Genomic DNA, 21,892 nt, shown 5'->3' on the forward strand with positions numbered 1-21,892 from the left:
AATACATAAAAGCCACCAGCCATCAGGAGACAGCCTTTGACACCACATTCAAGGGCCAGCAGGACTCAAGCTAAACGAGGAGTCAGAGGTGGTGGCCTGGCTTAGAGCAACCCCCTTTCTCTACATCAAGCTTTAGATCATCTGCTAGCAGCCAGCAAGGCCCTCTGCTGCTCTGCCCAAGTGACTGTAACGGGTTTGCCTGATGCCCACTTGTGCCAGGGACTCCACTCTTCCCAGTGCTGCTCAGGCAAGTAAAGAAGGCGCTGAGCACAGGCTGGAGCACAGCAGTGCGCAACCACTCAGCCCATGAGCCCCTCTGGGCATTTCCACAATGGGTGGTGTCTTCACTGTTGAGGGGAAATCCCATGGGGACACAGAGCCCCCAGTGGCATGGGATGGTGTAGCTCAGCAGCTGACCCCACAGACCGCCTCTGCTGCAACTCCTGTTCCTGGTGGGAGCCCCCTCGCGTATCACCCGGGATGTCGTTCTGTCAATTTGTAAAGGAGGCTGTACCTCGAGTGCCAGAGGCAGCCTGACACCACACAGGCATTGCCCCAAAAGGGACCCAACTCACCTGGTGAGTGGGCACAGCTTGCCCGACAGAGATGATGAAACCACTAATGAGCATTACTCTTCAACCCTGGCTCCCCAGGCGGGGCCTAGAGCGCCGGGCCCCCCCCTGCACGCTCGGGGATGGGGCCTCCTGCAGTCTTGGCTCCCACGGTTCAGGCACATGGACGCACGTGGGGCCTTCCTGCGGCCTACAGTCCCACCTGACTATGTAAAACGGGCTTGGTTTTGTCACAATAATTCTTTCCCTTGATGGGTAAAGAGTACAACAAAATTAGTCACTTTTATTTAAAAGAAACATTACAAAGAAGTGTGCAAAATTAAATTTCATGATTAACACACATAAAAGTAACATGCATACTTTGGACTGAAATCCACATACAAAGTCAGCTGATTACACAACAGTAAGAGAACTGGCAAAACAGAACTTGCTGCTGCAATTTTAATGTTTGCAACCTGAAACCAAACCAGGAAATTAAGTTTCTGTAAAGGGAATTTAAGAAAATTAAACATATACCTCAAGTAGTACTAACAATATAGAGCCCATAACCTATTGTAGTTACCAAATGTTAGAAACATGTTATGTGCCTTTCATTCTCCAATGTTAGTAGTGTGCAGCTATTCTTATAAATGAGAGGCGAGAAAAAGACAGTGGGAGAGGGATTATAAAGGTGGTGGGCGAAGGCCTCCTGCTCCGGGCACCACTTCACTGGGATGTCGAAAGTTTCCTTTCATATCCTTAAGTGGCACTTTCTCCCATGAGTACCTGACTACCTTTCAAAGTCTGTGTGTTACTGTCTCCCTTACAGATACAGGGAAACTCAGTCTCAACCACAGCTGGTAACACGGGGCGGGCCTGCACCTGCCTGGGCTCAGCAGCTGCAGCAGACACGGCACATGCTCACGCACGGCCAAAGCCCTGGGCTTCGGGTGACGCGCAAGGGAATGCCTCCCTATTCTCTAACTCTGCTGTCTCTTCTTCGTGCTCAGATGGGAGAAGGAACTCCTTTCTCCTTTTCTAAGGCAAGCTGCTGGTATAATTCTACTTAATCTGGCTATAAGCTAACAACTAGCATTTACGCATTTGCCCCATTACAGACTCAGTGAAAATTATGGTATCTGCTGCCAAGGACAACTTCAATTTGTCCATCTTTTTCCCAACCTGGTTCCCAGGTGTGTACAGAGCCCCCAGCAGCAGAGGTCAGATGCAGAGAAACCACTATAGCGTCACAGTTGAACTAAAGGGACAGCTGGCACTCGGGCACAAGTGGCCCAGAGCCACCTGAGTGTCTAGGGTGCCTTAATGATGACTCTTTAATACTGGAAATGGAGACTTGCTTAGGAAAACAGACAACCACATAATGGCTTTGAGACCAAGGTCCCCCGGGCAGTCCCTCCAGCCCATCACCCACGAAGCCCAAGGGTGCCAACACCAGCCCCAGAGGCTTGAAGGGCACACTCAGTGCCTCGGGGAGCCATCGGCATGGGCGTGGATTGCACTCTTGGTGAAGAGTCACAGCTTGTCATCGGTCATTTCTAGAAACTGCGCGTAGACGTCCCGGATGCACTCCCCCTTGGGGTTGAATAGGAATTTGTAGTAGCTGCCGTCTGCACAAATCGCTGGGACAGAAGGAGACCGTTTTACTCACCATTTCTTGCCCCAGCGTTAAATCAAGCAGACCTCACCGAGCTGAGCTGGGAGCGGCCTCTTGGAGCACTGAGAAGCTCCTCAGAGTGGCTGTGGACGCTAAGGGGCTCCCCTTCCTGGCCGGACACGTGTGGCCAGCAACCTCAACTGTTCCAGGGGTGGCGATGGGAACACCCTCCTTGGTCACCAGTTCCCAAACTAAATGATCTTCCCCCACTGTTTCCTGGGAACCCAGAGGGCAGGGTGCTGATACCCCCCAAGTGGCTGTGCAGACTCTGAGTGGGACGTGCTGTGCCCCCGGGAGAAGGCAGGGCAGCCAGCAGAGCTGGTTCTACGCTGACTACACCTGGGGGTGCGGGCGGGGCAGTTCTCAGTGGAAGGACCACTTACCAATAACAGCATTTGGCTCTGTTCCAAAGGCACAGACACACGGAGAGCCTGAGGGAACCTGAAACTTGGAAAAACTCCACTTGGAACTGAAGTATTTTGGAAGGAAACTGGCTGACGCCAAACTATGGGGACAAGGAGGAGAAGAAAGGAGTTACTCTCAAATGACCAAGTTAGATACAGCCCTTGGACACAGACTCAGCCTTGATGACTTAAATTCTACTTTTGCTTATAGTTTTTTATTTCTCACATGAAAACAACTGAGCCCTTACAAATGGCTTTACGTTAAACCCAGCAGCTGTCCGTACCAGCAGAGGTGCAGGTGTCTACGGCACTGTATTGATTTTCTGAGCACAGCAAACACAAGGGCAGGCGTCAGAGCTCAGGCCCACACTCTAAATCACCAGAAAGCATCTGGACCCTCGCTAGACATGTCGGGTGCTAGCGACAGAGAAGTAATGATGCTACTGTTTCAGTAGCAAATAACCTGCACTGATTTTCCAGAAACCTGATGAACACCGATGAAAGCAACCCTGACTGTGACTTAGCACTGACCTGCCCACTGTGAAGCAGCCCTCCCAGCTTTTGGAAGCCTACCTAGACTGTTTATTCCTTTTCGGATCTTCGGCAGCAAAAATGTGCACTGTGCCGTGGTCACTGGACACGCAGATGAGGGAGGCATCCTGATTGAAGTTAATGCTGCAGAGAGACCAGATGAAGCTTGGGTGCTGTGTGGACTCGGAGGAGCCCAGCCCCGACCACAGCCACACACAGTGCAAGCTGACCTCTACCCGTGGCCCTCGGCCTTTTGAATTCCAGGCAACTGTAAGGACCACCCTCTCTTTTAATAGGCTGATAGCTACAGCAGGCTCCCTCTTGGTGTACCGACACAGCTGGGTGCCTAGGAGAGGGATGGGGCCTCTGTAGGACCCTTGTAGATGGACCCTCTAGCCGCCCCGACATGCTAGTCAGGCAAGAAAATGCCCCACTCCCCAACATTCCAGAAGCACAGGCTGCCCCTCCAGAGGTGAGCATGCCCTGGGGCAGGCACCTGCTGTGACGGAGGGGCCCAACAGCAGCCAGACAGGAGAAAGGCCACAGGCATGGTCCCTCCATTCCTACGTTAATTACATTTTTAAGTACGCGGACCCAAATGCTGCCCAACATGTGCAAGGCCACAGGTGCAGAGAACGAAACCCTGCCCAAGCAGGTTTAGCACTCGGGGCTGAAGATGCTGCAGACACGGTGGCAGCATGGCAGGGAAGGCAGGCGGGTCTCTCCAAGGAAGCTGAGCAACTACAGAGGCGCTGACGGGCCTCACATGTTTGCCTTAACATGCCCCAGGAAGTAAGCTGGAGGGGCAGGGCAGAGATGACATGGACCTGGCGAGTATGGATGCACGCTGAGGCAGGGTGACGGGCTGGTGGCGGTTAACTACACTATTTCTGTGTGGATTTCCACACAAAAAAATTAAAAGTTAATAAAATGGAGCACTGAACCTGATCCCCTGGGACCTGAAACCTCAATGGATGGAGGGGTCTTTACTCTCCCTCCAGATCACACAGGGCCCATTTCAGAGCAGCCGCCCCGAAGCACGGCCTTCTGCAGGGTGAGATGATGCCCGCTTACCAGTAAATATTAGCTGCTTGAGAGCCTCTTCGCAGTTCCTGGATTAAATGCCCTGATGAAGTATCAAATATTCTTATAAGGGTCCCCTTTGGAAAACAGTGAAGTGTTTCATTATCAAAGATTCACAACTTTTCAGTTTTTTGAAATGATTCATATTCAAAACCCATTAGCCTATATGACTCTTTCCCAAACTCACCCACATCATCTAAAACTCAACATTTCCCTCTGTCACACCTCAGAATGGGCTGGTGGCTCTTTAGTCTAAGAGCCCCACGAAGAGGCAGAAAGGGTGAGGGAGACCTGGGGCTCCAGGGGACGAGCCCTGTGCACTTGGCCCTTGGCAGATGCCCGAGAGGATGCCAGGCCCCAGCCGGCCCAGCACTCGGGTGCCATGGCTCTGGCTCCAGAGAAGAGCATCTTAATCATGACTCCCGTGGCCTCTCAGGAGTGACACTGTGACTCTGCTGCATGGAAGATGACGGGTGAGCAAATAAAGTGACTTTTGGATCATGTCAACCACGGTTCATTTCCCGAGGGACGGATGGCCGAGGATCTCTGGAGTCAGAATGCCCTGGGGCCGGTGTCTATGGAGCCCGCGCAGTCCTGAGGGGCAGGAGGGCGGCTCGGGGAGGTACATGGCTTCAACGAGGGGGACGCGCTTACTTTTTCAGATGCGGTTGCAATTCTGGTTCCCTGCAGATTGAGAGCAATGCAGCTCAGGACGCCCTCATGGGCAGGAATGTCCACGGGAGGCTTCTCAGTGCTGGCCAGGTCCACAAGCTGCACATGGCCCGTGTGGGTGCCCGGGAAGGCCAGGAGGGCGTTGTTGCTATTGGGGCACAGGACACAGAGGCCTAAAAACGGGGCAGAGAACCATCAGGGACATTTGGCTGTTTTCAGCCTCTGCTTCCCACACCCAGCCTATCCTCTACCCCAACATGTTGTAAGAGAAAAAAAAAAGAATTGTTCATGGGTTTCCATTTATATTAGAATCACAGTATCTTTTCATTGTAGAGGTTATTCAGACCTAGCAAAGCCACCTCCCATGAGACTGCCTCATAACTGGGAACGTGCTTAATAAACTATCAAATGTCCACCCTCCGTGGTGCCAGCCACTAAGAATGCAAAACAGAAAAAGGAAAACCACTCTACTAATAACAAATAAAAGACACAAAATACTTTGGAATAAACAACAGATGTGTGAGACGCCACAGCAGTGCAGAGGAAAACCACGGGTCGGACAGCTGGAGGGTGGCTGAAGTCGCTTCCCTGCCGAAGTGACAGGGACAGCCAAGGCCCCAGGGTAGCCACGCAGGGCTGGAGGGCTTGCGGTACCTGATTTCAAGAATGATTTTAAAGCTCCAGAAATAAAGACAGTGTAATGGTGGCATAAGGACAGAAAGAGATTATTGGAAAAGAGTACAGAAAAGTCTGGTAATTCAATGCAGAAAAAAAGTCTTTTCAATAAATGATACTCGAAACGGGATACCCATGTAGAAAAAAAAACCTGCCTATGCCTCACGCCATACACAGAACTTGCCTTGAAATGGGTCACAGGTATAACTTCCAGCCTAAACGCAGAAAGCCTGAGGGAAAACACCTAAGAGCACGCAGGGCTTAACCTGGAACAGTGAAGAGCCCTTCCAACTCAGCAAGGAGACAAGCAACGATTTCAAAACCAACTGCTGCACGCCGTGGAAGAACAGACGTGAATGGCAATAGCACGTGCCAGGACACTCACTGTCACGAGTCCACAGAGAAACACAAGCACAACCCACAGGGAGATACAGCTATGTCACTACTATAATGGCAAATGCTAAAAAGACACAGAAATACCAGGTGCTGACCGGAACTCTCTCTAATCACTGATGGAAATGCAAGAAGCTACAGCTGCTTTGGGAAACGTTCTGTTAGTACTTTAGAAAGCTAGACATGTAATTAATTATGACCCAGCAACTGTACTGCTCAATATTTACCTGAGACATGAAAAAAATCCATGCAAAGACTTGTATGTGGCCATTCAGAGAGCAGCTTCTATGCACAGCAGCTGAAGAGAGCGCTGCTGTGGATGAACAACCGGGGCCTCCCCGTACTATGGGATATCAGCAGTAAAACATACACACAGAACACACAGAGGAATCCAAGAAACATACAAAACACATCTAAAAAGGCAAAACTTTAAGGTCAGGTGGGAGAGGCCACTGCCTGAGAAAACTGGGTTAGCGGGACTTCTGTCTTGACTGGTGGTAGTTTCACAACTATTTATAGTGACTAACATAAATCTATTAAGAGTGATTTTTATGTAAATTATACCTAAAAAAATCGAGAAAAAACAGAAAACTTTAAATTAAGATGATATAATGAATCACACAGTTGGTCTCCAGAAGAAAAAGAGAAGAATGTGCCTCAGAACTTAAGAAAACACATATCCCAAAGCCCACCGTGGAGCTCCCGAATGGCTGACTGTGGATAAAGTGAAGGTTCCTGTGGCCAGTATTCTCACGTGGCCCTGGTCAGCTTGCTCACTACCCACATGTGGGCACCACGTTATTGCTGACTCTATATAAAGAGCTCAGCCCAGTGCACTGGGCTGCTGCATGGCTGCAGGAGAGCAGAGGCTGGAGTGGTGGCAGCACCAAGGATAGACACTGAGATGGCTGTGCGGGCGGAGAGGCCAGAGGCAGAGACCGGCTTCTGCATGCAGACTCGCTCTGAGTGGTCGGGATTCTAGTGATTGACCTGCCACCATGGGCATAAAGTTGGGTATAAGCCTTTTCACCCCAAGAACATTCCATTGTCAATCTTTAGTTTCGATGAATCCGTAGTGAACCTGCCCATTGGCAAGACACCAACAATCACCATGAAAAGATTCCGTGAGAGCTCCTGACCCTGGCTGGGCTTTGGGAAGTGGCTGAGGCCCCGCTGCAACCGTCTCCCACTGGGGAGAGAATCGCAGCGGCAGGCTGGGATGCAGGAGAGCCCAAAGGTGGCTCAGGAAAACACCCACCCGGAGGAGAGGGCGCCTGGAGCAGGTCTGCAGCCCCGACATGGACCAGACACAAGGAAGCGAATGTCTCACCTTTAGGGTTATAGCAGGTTTCAAAGACATGCAACTGATGCGGATTGTGTGTGAATGTAAACACCTTAATCATTGAGTCTAAAACCACCACAATTCTGGAAAGAAAAAACAAGATCAGAATTACTCTCCCCAAAAGCAAAACTCAAACATTTAGTGACTTCTGTTCTTAGTCTGAAACTTAGAAACACTCAAAACACCACATACAAAAGGATCTTTCTAGAATCAGGGCCCCTTGTAGGTGAGGTCTTAGAGCAGGCCACCGTGAGCTGCCAGCAGGCATGAACAAGTGCCTCTTGCTTGGGTCGGGGCTGGTGAACGCACCCTCCTGAGCTTTAAAGAGACATTATCATCAAATATTTCACCTAGAATAAAAACCAAGGCGAGCACATGGGGTAGAAATTACATTTCCATTTGCTTCTAGATATGAATTGACAATTTAGAAAGGTCAAAAAATGGAAGACCCTTGATATGACTCCAGTATTTGCATTACCAGGGGTCCCCCTAAATACACTGAAGTGTCAGGCCTACCTAAGAATGCAGGAGTAACAGGCCCCCATGTAAATCAGACCAAACCACAACCCAAATTAATGAAGCTCTGTTCTATTTTGCTCAGTGTACTAGGAAGAACTTCTATATTCTCCTGAACACCATGGAGGCTGTGGCTGAGAGAGAAACCTGCTACTTTTAACAGGTGAGATTCAAGGGGCCCCTTCTCACTAAGGAGTTTTGGAATTTTCCTTTAATTTCAAACTAAGAACATTCACAGAGGCAGCATTTGGCATAGCTGGGACGAAGACAGAGGCAATTCAAGGTGCAAACCCCATGCCCTGCTGGGTGAGGACAGTGCTCCTGCAAGGCCGAGGGCCTGGACCTGGCAGGCCTATGCCATCTGTGCCACCAGACTCATTTCCAAATGATCCCTGGAAGCCAGTAAAACTCACTGCCCTCCTTGCAGTGACAGGAACAACCCTTATGTCCTCTGGGTCAGGAACCAGTCACATTGCTCTGCTGAGCACTTTTCCCCCTCGACCCGAAAGCATTTCATTTTAGAGAGCACGACCCTCTCACTCATAAAAAGCAGATAGCAAACTGACCTGTCCCGCCGCAATTTGACTGCCTTCACTTCTGTAGAAAATTCTATTTCAATGACAGTCTTCTTCTTCAGGTCATCCCAGATCATCACTGAAATACCAGACAGAATTCATGAACACACCATTGAGCTGGCGCCACATGGTCGGGGCCACTCTGCAGGGCCCTTACGTCACAACCCCAACCAGGCGGAGCGGTCGCGGTCCCTCTGGGAGCTACTGTCCTGCCCCCAGGTCTCCTCCAGGAACCTGGGCAGCCCACCCCTCCCCGCCCCCTCAGCACTCAGGCCCAGGTGACCCCAGGCACCCAGTCCCCATCCTGTGAGCATGTACACTTCAATCTCTTCTCCACCAGCTCTCCCTGGTTTTCAGGCAAATGCCTCCCAATTCCTTGCCTTGGTTCCCCTTAACCATGCCAAGGCAACAGCAAGCCTGGCCACAGTCACTAAGAGCTTAAGGGCCACAGGCGGGCCTGGATGTGGAGAAGAGAGAGGGTTCAGTTGTAATGGGGTTTCTCAATCCCACTCTGTTCTTACTCTTCTTCAAGCTCAGAAATGTCCTCTGTCTCATGTTCTGCTCACACTGCAGTGCTTTGCCGTGATGGGTTAGTAGCCTGCGTCCCACAGGCCAGAGAGCACAGACGCCTGGGGATGAGTACCACCTGCACCACAGGGAGCGTGGCGTCCAGCAGTGTCCACCTCTCTACCTGAAAAGCTATCTGTGAGCAGTGGGGGGTAAGGGAAAATAGGTTCCCACAGCTGTCAGGTCACGGGAAGGCAACCGAGGATGGAGGGAGCGGATGTTTCCCCTGAACATCCTGCCATATGACCAGCATGAGTCCTGGAGGGCAAATGCAGGTGAAGTCTGGCCAGAATGGACTAAATGACCTGTATTTCAGACCGAGATAATTTAATACCAGCCTACAAGAGGCACCAAACTTACTAGCCTTTGGGAATGGGAAAACTCCAAGAACACACAGTGACCACCGACTCCCCATGGTCCCCGAGGGCTGCAAGCTGCCGTGCCGCAGAGTGCCGGAAGCTTTACGTGTGCCTTTTAATACAGCTCCTGACAGCAAAAGGTACATTAAGTAATCCTGAAATCCCCCTGCCTCTGTCCTCTGAGCCCCTGCCTCACAGGAAAGGCTTTGCTACTCTGCCCTGCGCTTCCCTGTGATGACCCGTCTCCTCCAGCCATTCTACGCTGGTTTCCACAAACCAAACATGCCGGATTCTGTGTATTTCAACATCCCATATCTTAATTTGTAATTATTAAAATATTAAGAGTAAAGTCGGGAAGTAATTTTGGCATTCTTGAAGAAATGTTTTTAATCTTGCAAAAGCTTAAATAGACCAAGATTATTTTAACTGCCTTTAGCATGCTACAAAAAAGTAAATTTAAATTTCACTAAAAATTGTTAGAAAATTGCTTTGTCTACAAAATTCTTAAGATTCTTTCATTTTTTGGAAATTATTTTTATCTTTAAAATACTGAGGATAAGATATTACAGGTGATTATTCAGTCCCACTGCCCCCTTGAGAGCCCCAAGGGGGTCCCTCTCCCAGTAGTCACACGTGGGGCTGCTACCCACCTCCCTTTCTTCATCGAGGACCAATAAAATTCTTGACAAGTGGGCTGATCCAGCACAGGACCACTGCCCATCCCCAAGGAACCCAGATAAATAATTCTCACTCAGGTGCTAAACCCATCCATGTCCAGGCTTCCACGTCCCTCCATCTGGGTGGCCTCTTCCAGGACTGACAGCCACAGGCACTGCTCAGTAGCCACAGTGATCAGCAGCCCTTTTAGGCTTTCTGCCCTTCAGCCTCCAGGACAAGCTGGAGGGTACTGCCCATATCTCAGCACAACCCTCACCTGAGGGCAGATTCCGTTTTCTGTTCCGGCTCCCCTGATAACTCTGAGCCGGCCCCAGAGCCTGTGCAGGGTCACCTAGAACTCCGCCCTTCCCCGCCCCACCCTCACAGAAGCTCTCTTTGCTCTAGTGTCAGGCCTGGGCTCTGGGCTCCTCTCTCCTTCCACCTCCCCCAGATCTGAAGCACACCCCCAGCCATGGGCACCTCCTGGAACACCTACCCCCAGACCCCCTCATCTGCACTTCCTCCAGGGAGACCTCCAGCCCTGGCCTCCTTACCTTCCAGCCAAACTTGGAAAGAGAGTGGTCTCCATCTCCTCCCCCACATCCACATACGCTGGAACCTGTTCCCACTGGGCCCCAACTCGACTGTCCTTCACTGAGGGTCACTGCCAGGGTCACCCAGGTCACCAGGCCCAGTGGACTGTTCTCAGGCCTCATTCTCCTTTGCCTGAGACCTGGTGGCCACGCTAGCCTCCTTCTCTGCCCCTTCCTGTGAACCACAGCTCCCCTGGCTGCCTCCAGCCTCTGGGGTCTCTCCTGTCACACACTGGGCACTGCTTTCCAGACCACACCCTACCTGGCATTCAGGACCTGGATCTGTCCCTGCCACTCCCCTCCCGGGTTCCACCCTCCCTTCCCAGGTTCCTTTCCCTTCCTCCAACCACACCTAGGTTACAGGCACGAAGTACATGGGGGAGGGTTGGGAAAGTTTTCTATTCTCTTACTTTGCAGTGTAAAACAACACTGCAATCTCTTTGTACTCACACACACCCCAAAAAAGATCCCTGAACCTACAGCCAAGTTGGTTTTTGTTCTTTGTGGTAACCAAATTAATGTTTCTGTGAATTAATGGCTCTATAGGAAAAATAACCTCCCTACAGCTTGTTTTAAAATGAAGTAACATTTACACCAACCTACAGTAGGTTACACCCAGAAAAAAATGGGGTCCAGAGGCATGACTGCCCCTATTTGGCCAACACTGACTGAAAAGCACATTCTGTGTGTTGATGGGAACGAGGCCCCTGCCACACACACGTCTTCTCCTGGGAGCAGTGAAGACTAGGGACCCTCTTTGGGTGCCTCTCTCCCCACAGCCAGCCCCACCGTTTCACAGGACTGCCAGGGAGGCCACATGGGGCCCCAGACACACAAGCTCTGGGCGGTTCAGGACACCAGGTGAGGTGTGCCTGTCACCGCCTGGTCACTTTACCTTTGTTGGGAGGGTATTTCGGCTTTTTTCCACCTCCGACTAATGCTAAGTAGTTGCAGCGAAATAACATTTCAACATGGCCAACTCCTCCTTCCAGAAATTCTGAAATGATATTAAGAAGTTGTTAGGATGTGTATTTTACAATTGAAAAAAAAAAGAGTTGGTGAAATGTAAAACTCAACATTTGATTTGCAAGGAGCAACTGATAGTGAACTCCTGTCAGAAATGAGACAGTGACTGGCCAGGAAAACGATCAGCTCTGAGCTTCGACTCCTCTCAGTGTCCTGTTTCTCACGCATAAACGCTGAGCACACAGCACCCTAAGAAGCCATGAAATACCTAAATTCATATTTTAAGGTGTAGTGAAATCTAGACGCTCTGAGAAAGCATGCTAAATGCTTTAATGCAAAAGCTGAGTTTCTTTTTTGGCATTTTAAACACCTCTTCCACTGAAGTCTGAAATGCTGAAATGCTCAAAAATGTTCATCAATCACCTTAGGAGGAAAGTGTCAGTAGACTTTCAGGTGTCTTCCAGGAAAGAAGGAAGAGAAGGCAGTGGGAACCCCGGCAAGCAGAGCGGCAGACCCCACCCCAGAGGGCCTACGTCCCAGAGCAGCACCACCTCCCCAGCCCCATGCTCTGGTCTGTAATGGCCATGGGCAGCTCCGAGGGCACAGCCAAGGGCGAGCAAAGAGCCAAAAGCCCTGAACACTAGTCGTCAAACTGAGAATTGTCTTACGCCCAGCAAAGCTACACACAAGGACCCCCAAGTTCCTCAGCTCGCTCTGAGAAATTGAAACGCAAGGCCTAGGGAGACCCTGGGAAGGACTACATATTTAGTATTATTCACAACAGAAACAACTTCTCTTCCAAACCAGCTGCTAGTCCACCGACACAAGCTATTTCAAAGTAATTCTGGCCTTAACAGGGTGTGGCCGCGGTCCAAATCCCGTCGATGACGGTGGCTCATTCCGTAAATAGTTGTGCTCCTCCCAGCCAGGTGCGTGGCCTCTGATCTGCAAAGGCCCAGGACTTCCTTTCCGGCAGCGCAGGGTAGCTCCCCCAGCACAAGGCCACCACCCTGCTTCCCAGGAACTCACCCACTGCGCTGCAGGAGACTAACTGACGGCCAAGGTTCAGTGTTAGGCTTAACACCCTTGAAAAGATGAATGGACTGCAACAGACCAGAGCTTAGGAAAGCCCCCAGTGACCTGCTCCTAAGCCAGTGCAGACCACTCAGTGGGGAAGACCGGTCCCTTCAGCTGGTGCTGCCAGGAATACTGGACATTCACATGCGAAAGAACAGAGTCAACCCTTAACTTACACCATATATGCTCTTAACTCAAAATGGCTTAAAGACCTACACTTAAGATCCAGAACAGTAGAACTCCCACAAGAAAACATAAGCCCAGAGCTGTGGGACACTGAGCTATGCTGTGACCTGGATAAGACGCCGAAAGCGCAGGCAACAAATGCAACAAAGGCGATGAAAATACAAATCAATAACCTGACCAAAAATGGGCAAAGGACCCATGCAGAAATCCTCCGAAGATGACGTATGGTTGTCCTACGAGCACATAAAAAGATGCTCAGTATCGCTCAGGGAAGCACCAACCAGAGCCAGGAGACAGCGCCTCACCATTTGGACGGCTGCTCTCTGGAAAACAAGACAGCAAGTGTGGGCAAGGACGTGGGGAAGTAGGGACCTTATGCAACCACTGGTGCAGCTGCTACTGAAAACAGTTTGGTAGTTCCCAAAAAACTATAAACAGAACTACCACCAGCAATCCCGTTTCTTGGTATAAATTCAGAAGAATTCAAAGCAAGTTCTCAAAGAGATATTTTCACTCCCATGTTTATAGTAGCAATCTTAAGAATGGCCAAGAGGTAGAGGCCACCCAAACATCCACTGAGAGATGAACAGGGGTCTGTCTGTTCTGTACAGGATGGTCTGGCCTTGAGGAGCAGGCATTCTGACATGTCTGTAATCTGAGCACCTGAGGAATCATGCCGAGTGAAACGGCCAGGCGCAAAAGGACCATCGTGTGTGCTCCTGAGTGAAGCCCCTGGAGCAGGGAGAGCCATGAAGACAGTCAGGCAGGGGTCACCAGGGGCTCAGGGTCCGGGGAGGGGGAGCTGCTGTTTAATGGGGACAGAGCTTCAGTTCTGTGAGGTGAAAAGTGACCTGGAGGCCTGTTTCACAACAAAGGGACTATACTGAACCGAACACTTAAAAAAAGGGCTGGTTAGTTTCATATTATTGTTTTTGTTAAAAAAAAACAAAAACAAATGAACGCTGTCATTTAGGAACATTTCTGTCCCTGGGGTGTTAGGATTTTAATTTTATTTCCTCAGTAAATTCTAAAATCAAATCTATTTAGAGCAACCTGTGAATTATGTCAAGAGACAACCAACATGTTCTGAAGTACTGTCCAGTCAAGAGGGAGTGTCAGCACTGCGACAGACAGCCCCACGTGGGCACTGGGACGGAATCACCAGTGCCGGACCTGCCAAGGTGCCAGGCCTTCCCACAGTTTGAAAGCAGCAAGACGCTCCCTTAGCAAGATGTGATCCGAGCTGACAGAGAAAATGAAGAAACGGCAGCAGGCTGCAGTGCCTCTGAGGTGGAACATGGATACAGAGAACCAATTAGACGAGGATATGAAAAACTGAAAACAGATACTTCATGTGAAAAATTCACCAAAAATTTTTGTTAAAATCCCACTAGGTTAGTTTTAAAGTTTTTTGGGTTTTTTAAAGTTTTAATTTAAATGATACAGGATGTAATGTTTCTCTAAGATTCTTTCTAAATCAGAAATATTTCATTTTACCTTGATGCCTGTTTCCGGCTGACTGATAAAATCATTATCAAGTTAGAAAAATTTAAGAGTTAAGAATTAAGACACAGTCACCAGTGTAAACAGCTATGGGATCTGGGCTGTAATTGGGAAAGAAAAAGGGAAAAGCAGATTTTTCAGCATCACCTGAAGAGGCAGAGAAAGGGGCCTGTAAGGCCTTTCCTGGGAGAGCAGAAGCAAGCCAAGGGTGAGACTCTTAAGTGCCAGGAGAGTCACGCCCCCATACCCCGCTGCCACCACCCCAGCGTACCTTCCGTGGCATTGCAGTGTCTGACCCCAGCCTCCTGAAGCTGAGCGGAGAGGGCTCCTGGGGTCAGAGGACACAACAGGCAGGACTTGTTACAGACAAGACAGAAAGCACCCAAGGATGCTCATCAGTACTCACACCACTAGAAGGGCTGTCGTGCAGCAGAATTAACTGCAGAAATAGATCCAACAGGACAGAAAACAGGCCCCCAGGAAGCTTCTGCTGGGGAAAACCACAGGTACAAGTAAGTACCTGACAGGCAGATCCAGACTCTGCCAACAGAACCTCCCTCCAAAAATGAGACACTAAGGAAATGAAGGGAGGGGGGATCTGAGCGTTGAGATCACCTCCATTCCACTAAGAGAGGCTCAAAAAACAAAGTGCTTTTTACTCGAGCGGAAGACAACCACCGCAGCCCCAACCTAGCGACTTGGGCCAGTTCCCTGCCTCTGCATCTCTGCCTCCCTGTCACTTTCTTCCTTATTTCCACGAGGTGTCTTTTACCGGAAATATCTTAATTGCTTCTCACTATAAAAATGATGCATTATTACTAGAGAAACAACACAGAAAAGCATAGAGTAGAAGCCCCTGATGGTGCCGTGCATGTATCTGTGCACTTCCTGCACAGAGACTCGGTCTCTGCTCCTATGCAGGTGAAGTCACGTGCCTGTGCTATGCTCCAACTCTTCCCTTCTACACGCCACGGCCCTCTCACCCATCCGTATTGGCAGACTGACTTGGGCTTTTTGCCATACAAGCGTTACCACCATGGGATGTGGGATAACCAAGTTAACACTGTTCTGATGAGTCATCTAGGCCCCCCTCCCATTTTCCACTATTAGAAACAGTGCTGCAAGTAACATGTTTATATAAGCATCTGATGTTTTTTCCTTTCTTTAAGTACAACTGTTGGATCGAACAGTGTACACATGTGTGTATATAAAATGAACAAATTTTGCCAAACAAAACAGTTCTACCAATTTAAACTTGTACCATCAAGATCATGAAACAGGTGTGCTTTTCCATACCCTTACCAACACCACATGCTAACATGGTAACTGTCCCCCCGCCCCAACCCAGCAATTAGCTCACTTGCCTCCAACTGACATGCCAGGGTGGCCTTCCGTGAAATGAGAACGAGGATTATGGGCCATGGAGAAGGCCCCTACAGACTGTCAGCCAGGTGATGCTGGACTGGGCGCTCAGACAAGCCACCCATGTGTCGGCACTCGGGGTCTCATCCCCCATGGCTCCCCCAGGCCCCGGGGCAGCCTGACACCTGGCACCCCACTGCCACAGCTGAGCAAGCGAGCTCAGGACCCAGCAGCCCTCACTCACACTCCCTCCAAGCCACGCAGAGTCCCCTCTAGTTCCCCCATGTGCTGCTAACATCCCACATGTGAGCCCCAGTCACACAGAGGGCAAGGCAGGCAGCTCTGAAGATGGGACCTGCTTGCCAACCTTGCAGACTGGGCCAGCTTGCCAACATGGCCTACACAAGTACCAGCCACCCCTGTCATATGGGAGAGGTGTTTCTAAACTAACAGTGGACTTTCAACATGTTCTTTGTATTTCTAATGACTGGATATAGTATTTTGTCCAAGTGTATCATTCTCAAACCTTCTACTGTATGCACGTGCTTAGCTGTGCACTGCAAGTCCTAGAGTTGGACCCCACAGCGACACTAAGAGAACACCAGACAGGCTGCATGATGCAATCCCAGGCAGCCCTCCCAGGGGGCCCAGACTTCCCGGAGTGGAGCAGGGCTGCTGGTGGCAGAGCAAACCCACTCCAGGTGTGCACCAGATGAGAGACCTACAACACCTCGGAGGGAAGTCCAGTGGAGGGCTGGGGTTCCCACAGCGGCTTCCTGGCACCACCAGTTCCAAGAGCCAGGCAGCAGTGGGCAGCCCTGGAAGAGGAGCTCTGCCCACAGCCAGCCATGCAGTGTCCTGCCTCAGGGCCAACTGCACTGGGGACATCAGGACTGAGAGCCTAGATGTGGGACTGACCCCGTCAGGCAGGCACCTCCTGTTCACTTGGGAAGGCGGGCCTCAGTGACAGGCAGCAGGTCCAAGTCTTCCGCCAGCTGTGTGCTGCCAGAACGTGACAGCCGAGCAGCCTGCCAGTGCTCAGAGGTGGACTTAAAAAACAGGCTGGCCATAATCCTTTCCCAATTCATCACAAGCTGGCCCCACAGAGCAGCTCAGCAGCCCAGGTGAGCACATGAATGCAATGCCTTTGGCATGGCACCAGCAGACCTTTCTGGAACTTACAAGTTCTAGAGGCTTCTTGTCTAATTCACTTTTATGAGAAATCCTGAACCTACTCTAAACATTTATTAGGAAGCAGTTGTTACTACACTGCTAATGATTCAACTTTGAAACAGATGTCAGTAATCTTCTCTCAGCTTCCCAGCCAACTTAAGGGAAAAGTATCCTGAAATTTGTATGTTAAGCTATTTCACAATATTCTGTAACTACTTACCTGTATAGGGAAGATTTGTCTTATTTCACTATGCAACCAAAAAATAATTAGAAGTCAGGTACATGGAAAACTGATGGGCTAGGAGACTCCCATGGACACCTGTGCCCTTATTGCCCCCCGACCCACTGTGGAGGGTAATACTGTGGTTCGACAGGTACGAGTCGTGAAGGCATAGGCTTACAGAGCACTTAACGTGCCAGCCAGGCACTAACCTGACTACAGCATTCTAACTCATTCATCTTTACAATGACTTTGGGAGGTAGGCAGCCATCATCCTCATTTTATAAATAAACTAGGCCAGAAGAAGTTGAGAAGTTGCTCAAAGTTACACAGCAGCCTGGTCATGGGGCAGAGCCAGATTCAGATCTAGACAACATGGGTCAAGTCTGAACCCTCCAGCTATTGGGCTACATTGTCTTTCTTCAGCAAATAGAGTCACGGATCTCAGCTTACAAAATAAGCTCCCAGACGAAAGCACCACTTACTGCTTCACACACATGGGTGATTTCACTTGATACTGGGCTCCACTGCCAAAAAGATGCTGAGAATCCCTGCTGTAGGGGATCTGCTATTAAAGGGACAGTGGCTGTTTAGTGGAAACCAGGATGCAGTAACTCCTCTTACAGATGAGAAACAGTTCACAACATAGACGCTATACATGGAATAAAAACCAAAACCACAACAACAGGAAGGGTGCTTCTCAACTCCTGTGATTTATCTGAAGTTTGTTCACTTGCTGATAGTGCTTGATCCTCCCACAGACCAGGAGACACCGCAAGCTTAACAGAAATATGTCAGAGGTAAAAACAAGTTGAAAAAATGTCTCCCTGTCAAATGGGAAAATGACTTATTGTTACTTCACCAACAGAATTCCTGCTTCCAGCTTGTGGAAACTTACGACACTGAAATAAAGTAACAGAGCAACTATAACTTATTGCTTCAAATAGTGTTTTCTGAGTGTTGATCATTTACCACGTTAACCTTGGTAAATCATCTGCATTCTCTAAAACTTCACATTCAACAGGAAGAGTGACAACGGCCTGAGTCAGTTGCACCTTGTCCCTCCAGTAGAGCTCATAAGGAACCAAGGCACAGGAAGAGACCGGCGTTTCAAAGCTGGTAAGTCCCTGGAGACACCAGGGTCGGGCCGGCACCCACGGAGTCTCCGCTGCACACAGCCCGCAGCCCGGCCTCCAAGAGCTCAAAGAGGGCAGCTCAGTCCGGGCTGACAGAGACCCGTGAATCCTGCTTCTCAGAACCTGCGGCCTCCCTCCTGCCACCTGCAAGATATGACCCAGACTCTGAGGGCTGCTGGAGAAGGGCAGAAACCACGCACCAGTCACTCCTTACCTTGTTTCTCCTTTTCTTTTAGTGGATCGGTGTTATAGACTCGGAATCCATTTTCCATCCCACATGCAAAGCATCCTGAAGTGAGAGAGACACGTCAGTCACTTCACTGGTTCCTGGCTAAGGGCTGGGCCCATGGGGGCAAAATGAGGGGTCTGGAGAACGTGGCCTTTCCTGAGGACTCCTACGGACGCTCAGACCGCACAGACATGTCCACACATGCCCCAACTGCTCTCCTCACAGACTGTCAGTACCCAGTGTGCACGATCCAGCACGGCACTTCTGGTTGTTTAACACGCAGAGGAGTCTCTGGAGTCACTCATTCCAACTTCCCACTGCAGGCCCTTCGGTGGCCTTTCCGCGTGGATTGGGCTGCACTTGAACACTTACTTCCAGTGAAGGGGGCTCACTGGCCACCTTCCATGAGCCACCGCATTTCCCTCAACACCTGCCCCTCTGCGACACTCACAACTGGCCTCCCCATTCAGAACATCTCTCAAGCACTATGTCAGGAACCAAGTCCTGTGGAGACGGTGACAAATGAGAACGTCCTCATCTCCTGGAGGAGAGCCACACAGCAGGCAATCCCAGAAGGCTGGCGCTGGGGCAGGAAAGGGGTGCTACAGGACAGCCTTCCAGAAAGCAGCCTTGATGTCCCCCATGACCTCCCGCCCACCTGTGAATACCCTACCGCCTCGAACCCTGAGCGCAGCCACCCTCTCCAGGCCGCAGGCCAAGTGGATGGTCCAGTTAAGGGTGCCCTGAGGAACGGAAGGAGAGCGCCCAAGCCCAAGATGGCCCCGGGCCTGGGCTCCGTCTGCCGTGCGCGCAAGCCAGGACCACGCTCGCCTCCGGGGCCGCCCGGCCCGACCGCTGGCTCACCTGAAGCTTGGTCTAGAAGAAACACCAAACCCGCCGACTCTTTGGCACGACGTGTGTGGCCAGCGGGTTTGGGAGCTGACGCGGGAGGCCCTTCAGATGCCACTCTCCTGGTTCTGAATTGGAACCCCACTCTTCCAGCCAATCAGCTTTACTTGTACATAATTTGTTACAATGAAACAAGCTGGTTTTACAAGGGTATTTTTCAGACAATTGAAATATATCCATTAGGGGCCAAAGCTGTATTTTTAAAAGTAATCTTTGATGAAAACTTCATAAAAATGCACACTGGTTCCTAAAATAGCATCATTATGAGCTTCAGTTATTACACTGAAACTTGACGCGAAGTCCTCGGGTGGCATTAAGCACGGTGAGTAAATAACCGTCTGGCTCTGAACGGCTTTCAGTCACTGAACTTCTTGCTACTGTGAACCCCAAGGTGCTCACGGCTCCCCCTTTCTGTGCAGCCAGCTACCTCTCAGTGCGGGTATCCTGGAGTTTCTCCCTGTTACCGCCGAAGCTCGCTTAAGACCCACTGGCCCTCTGCTAGTCAAAACCCGGGATGTTCGGCCACACTGCCCGGCGCCCCACGTTCCTCTCTCTCTTCGTAAACGCGTCTCCGCGAGGCCCCCGTCGCTCTGCGCAAGGACCCGCGCGGCTCCCGGCCTGCCCGCCGCCCACCCTTCCCTCCGGGGCGCCGTCCCGCAGCACCGGCGACCCGGACAGGCCCGGCAGCGCGTCCGGAAGGCTCTACACTCGCCCGGCGCTCTGCACAGGCAGAACTTCGAGGCCCACGTGGGGGCTCTCCGGGCAGAAGGCCTGCGGTCAGCCGCCGTCCTGAGGGGCTGCGGGAGCGGCCCCGCGCCGCAGCGGGGCCCGAGGGGCCGGACGGAGCGGCCGCTTCCCCCAGAGGCGCACGTAACGGTCAAGGCCTCGGAAGTACGCGGATTCCACCGGACTGCAAGGGAAAACCCTGGGCAGAGGGCTGGTGCCCTGACATTTTCTGACCGAAACCAACAGAAAAGGCGACGAGCGCCCAGGCCTGCGGGGCCGCCAACGAAGCCCACGTCCGCGTCTGCGGGGACCCAAGAGCTTCTCAACTCGACTGCAGCTCGCCGCTGCGGGACCCGGACGCGGACGGAAGGAAGCGGGGCTCCCGAACATGTGCCGTGGGGGCGACCCCTCACCCTCGCTCGCGTGGGGGCGGCCGCCGCCCGGGGGTCCCGGAAGGGAGACCCGCCCCGACCTCGGTCGGCGCCCTCGAGAGTGGGAGCGGCGGCGGGCGGGCAGGGCGCGGGCCCGGGGGAGGCCGGCCAGCCGGGGTCTTCGGGGAGGCGCGGCCGGGGCCGGGAAGTCGGGGGAGCCCGGCCGATCGGGGGTCTCCGGGGAGCCACGGAAGGGCCGGCCTGTCGGGGTCCCGGGCGCTCGGGCACTCACCGTGGTCCTGGTTGAAGCCGGCGTAGAGCAGCCCGTTGCCGTGGGGGTTACACGGCAGGAGGTTCATGGCGCCGCCGCGGAAACTCCGCCGCCCTCAGCGCCGCACGCCGGGGAGGCCGGGCGCGGGTCCCGTCAGGCCGGCCGAAGCCGCCGCGGCCGGAAGCGAGGGGGCGGACGTGTGGACACGCGCAGGAGGGGCCGCGGAGCGCCGAGCGCATCCACCCGGGGACGGCCAGGCGCTCAGGGAGCGCCGAGAGCGGGGCGGGGCCCGGGTGCCGGGGGCGGGGCCTGTGCTCGGGACCCGGCACCACCCGTGGGACGCGAGGAGCAGCGCAGCGCCTCCCGCCCGGGAGGAACGGGGTACAAGGAGGCCGCCGCTCGCCCTCACGAGCAGCCAGGACAGAGCCCGCCGGAAATCGTATAAATTAAGCATAAAAGACTTTTTCTTATTTGTAACTAAGTATGTAAGTAAAAATAGTAACGATGCATTAAAGGGTTAGCATATAGCAGTAGAATGTACACAAAAATAGCAAACGGATGGATGAGGAAATTAATGTATAGAGTCGCCCCATGCAAACCCTGCAGGGCACACAGTCCGCATCTCGGGACTCGCAGCCCCCAGGGCGCAGCCTGTTTTCTCTCCGCACGGAGCTCTGTGATGTCACCCAGGAGATGGCGGCTGGCCCTGCTCTGACTCTAGCAGCCACGGAGGCAGGAGTGGCCGGTCCTGGGGTCCCTCTCACCGTTCCCTGACCTATCACCCACTGCCCGGGGGGCACCCAGCCCACCTGACGTCCCTCTGGGCAGACCTTTCTGCATCTGCCCGAGCCTGCCCTCGGAACTGGGAGCAGCCGACACTCCCAGCCAGCAGTTGAATAGCTTGGTTCCCATTTGTGGGGGACACACTGACCGGCGGGCCTGCACAGGCCTGTGGTTTGGGACAGGCACCAGGTTGCAATCACAGACCAGACTAAGAACCAGACCCCAGTGCCCTAGGGTCTCCTGACTTGCCCGGGTACGGTCAGGACAGGGGCACGCAGGGGAAGCAAGAGATTCAGCCTTTCCCTTGGTTTACCGGAGGGCCACCTTAAGGGCTCTGTCCATATTCACTCCAGTCCCTCTGGGGCTGTAGCGGACCAGGGGTACAAG

At 52.0% G+C, this 21,892-nt stretch overlaps 1 protein-coding gene across 3 annotated transcripts; it reads right to left on the bottom strand.

Annotated features, from left to right (window-relative positions):
* Positions 1-828: 828 nt before the first annotated feature.
* Positions 829-20,928, bottom strand: WDR45B (WD repeat domain 45B). Of its 3 annotated transcripts, none has more exons than XM_036910767.2 (10): positions 20,744-20,928; positions 18,431-18,505; positions 11,489-11,590; positions 8,409-8,496; positions 7,315-7,409; positions 4,899-5,089; positions 4,236-4,321; positions 3,204-3,305; positions 2,610-2,731; positions 829-2,191 (listed from the first exon to the last, which is right to left on the bottom strand). In XM_036910767.2, the coding sequence occupies exons 1-10, from the start codon at positions 20,808-20,810 to the stop codon at positions 2,085-2,087; spliced, it is 1,035 nt and encodes a 344-aa protein (XP_036766662.1). In that variant the 5' UTR covers positions 20,811-20,928; the 3' UTR covers positions 829-2,084. The 3 variants fall into 3 exon arrangements, with proteins under 3 accessions (XP_036766662.1, XP_036766663.1, XP_036766664.1); XM_036910768.2 differs by lacking the exon at positions 20,744-20,928 and adding an exon at positions 14,732-14,815; XM_036910769.2 differs by lacking the exon at positions 20,744-20,928 and adding an exon at positions 14,732-14,812 and having other exon boundaries at positions 18,431-18,480.
* Between the last annotated feature and the right edge of the window lie 964 nt (positions 20,929-21,892).

This window comes from Manis pentadactyla, chromosome 4, assembly GCF_030020395.1.
Source record: "Manis pentadactyla isolate mManPen7 chromosome 4, mManPen7.hap1, whole genome shotgun sequence".
NCBI classification, from domain to species: domain Eukaryota; kingdom Metazoa; phylum Chordata; class Mammalia; order Pholidota; family Manidae; genus Manis; species Manis pentadactyla.

What these genes read in the sequence shown, in the direction of transcription:
- WDR45B (XM_036910767.2), bottom strand. Translation starts at nt 20,810, where the DNA reads ATGAACCTCCTGCCGTGTAACCCCCACGGCAACGGGCTGCTCTACGCC. An exon ending in CAAGCAGCTAATATTTACTG is followed by an intron (nt 3,306 to 4,235) that starts GTAAGCGGGCAT and finishes GTCTCTCTGCAG; the next exon opens with CATTAACTTCAATCAGGATG. An exon ending in AGAGCCAAATGCTGTTATTG is followed by an intron (nt 2,192 to 2,609) that starts GTAAGTGGTCCT and finishes CTTCTGTCCCAG; the next exon opens with CGATTTGTGCAGACGGCAGC.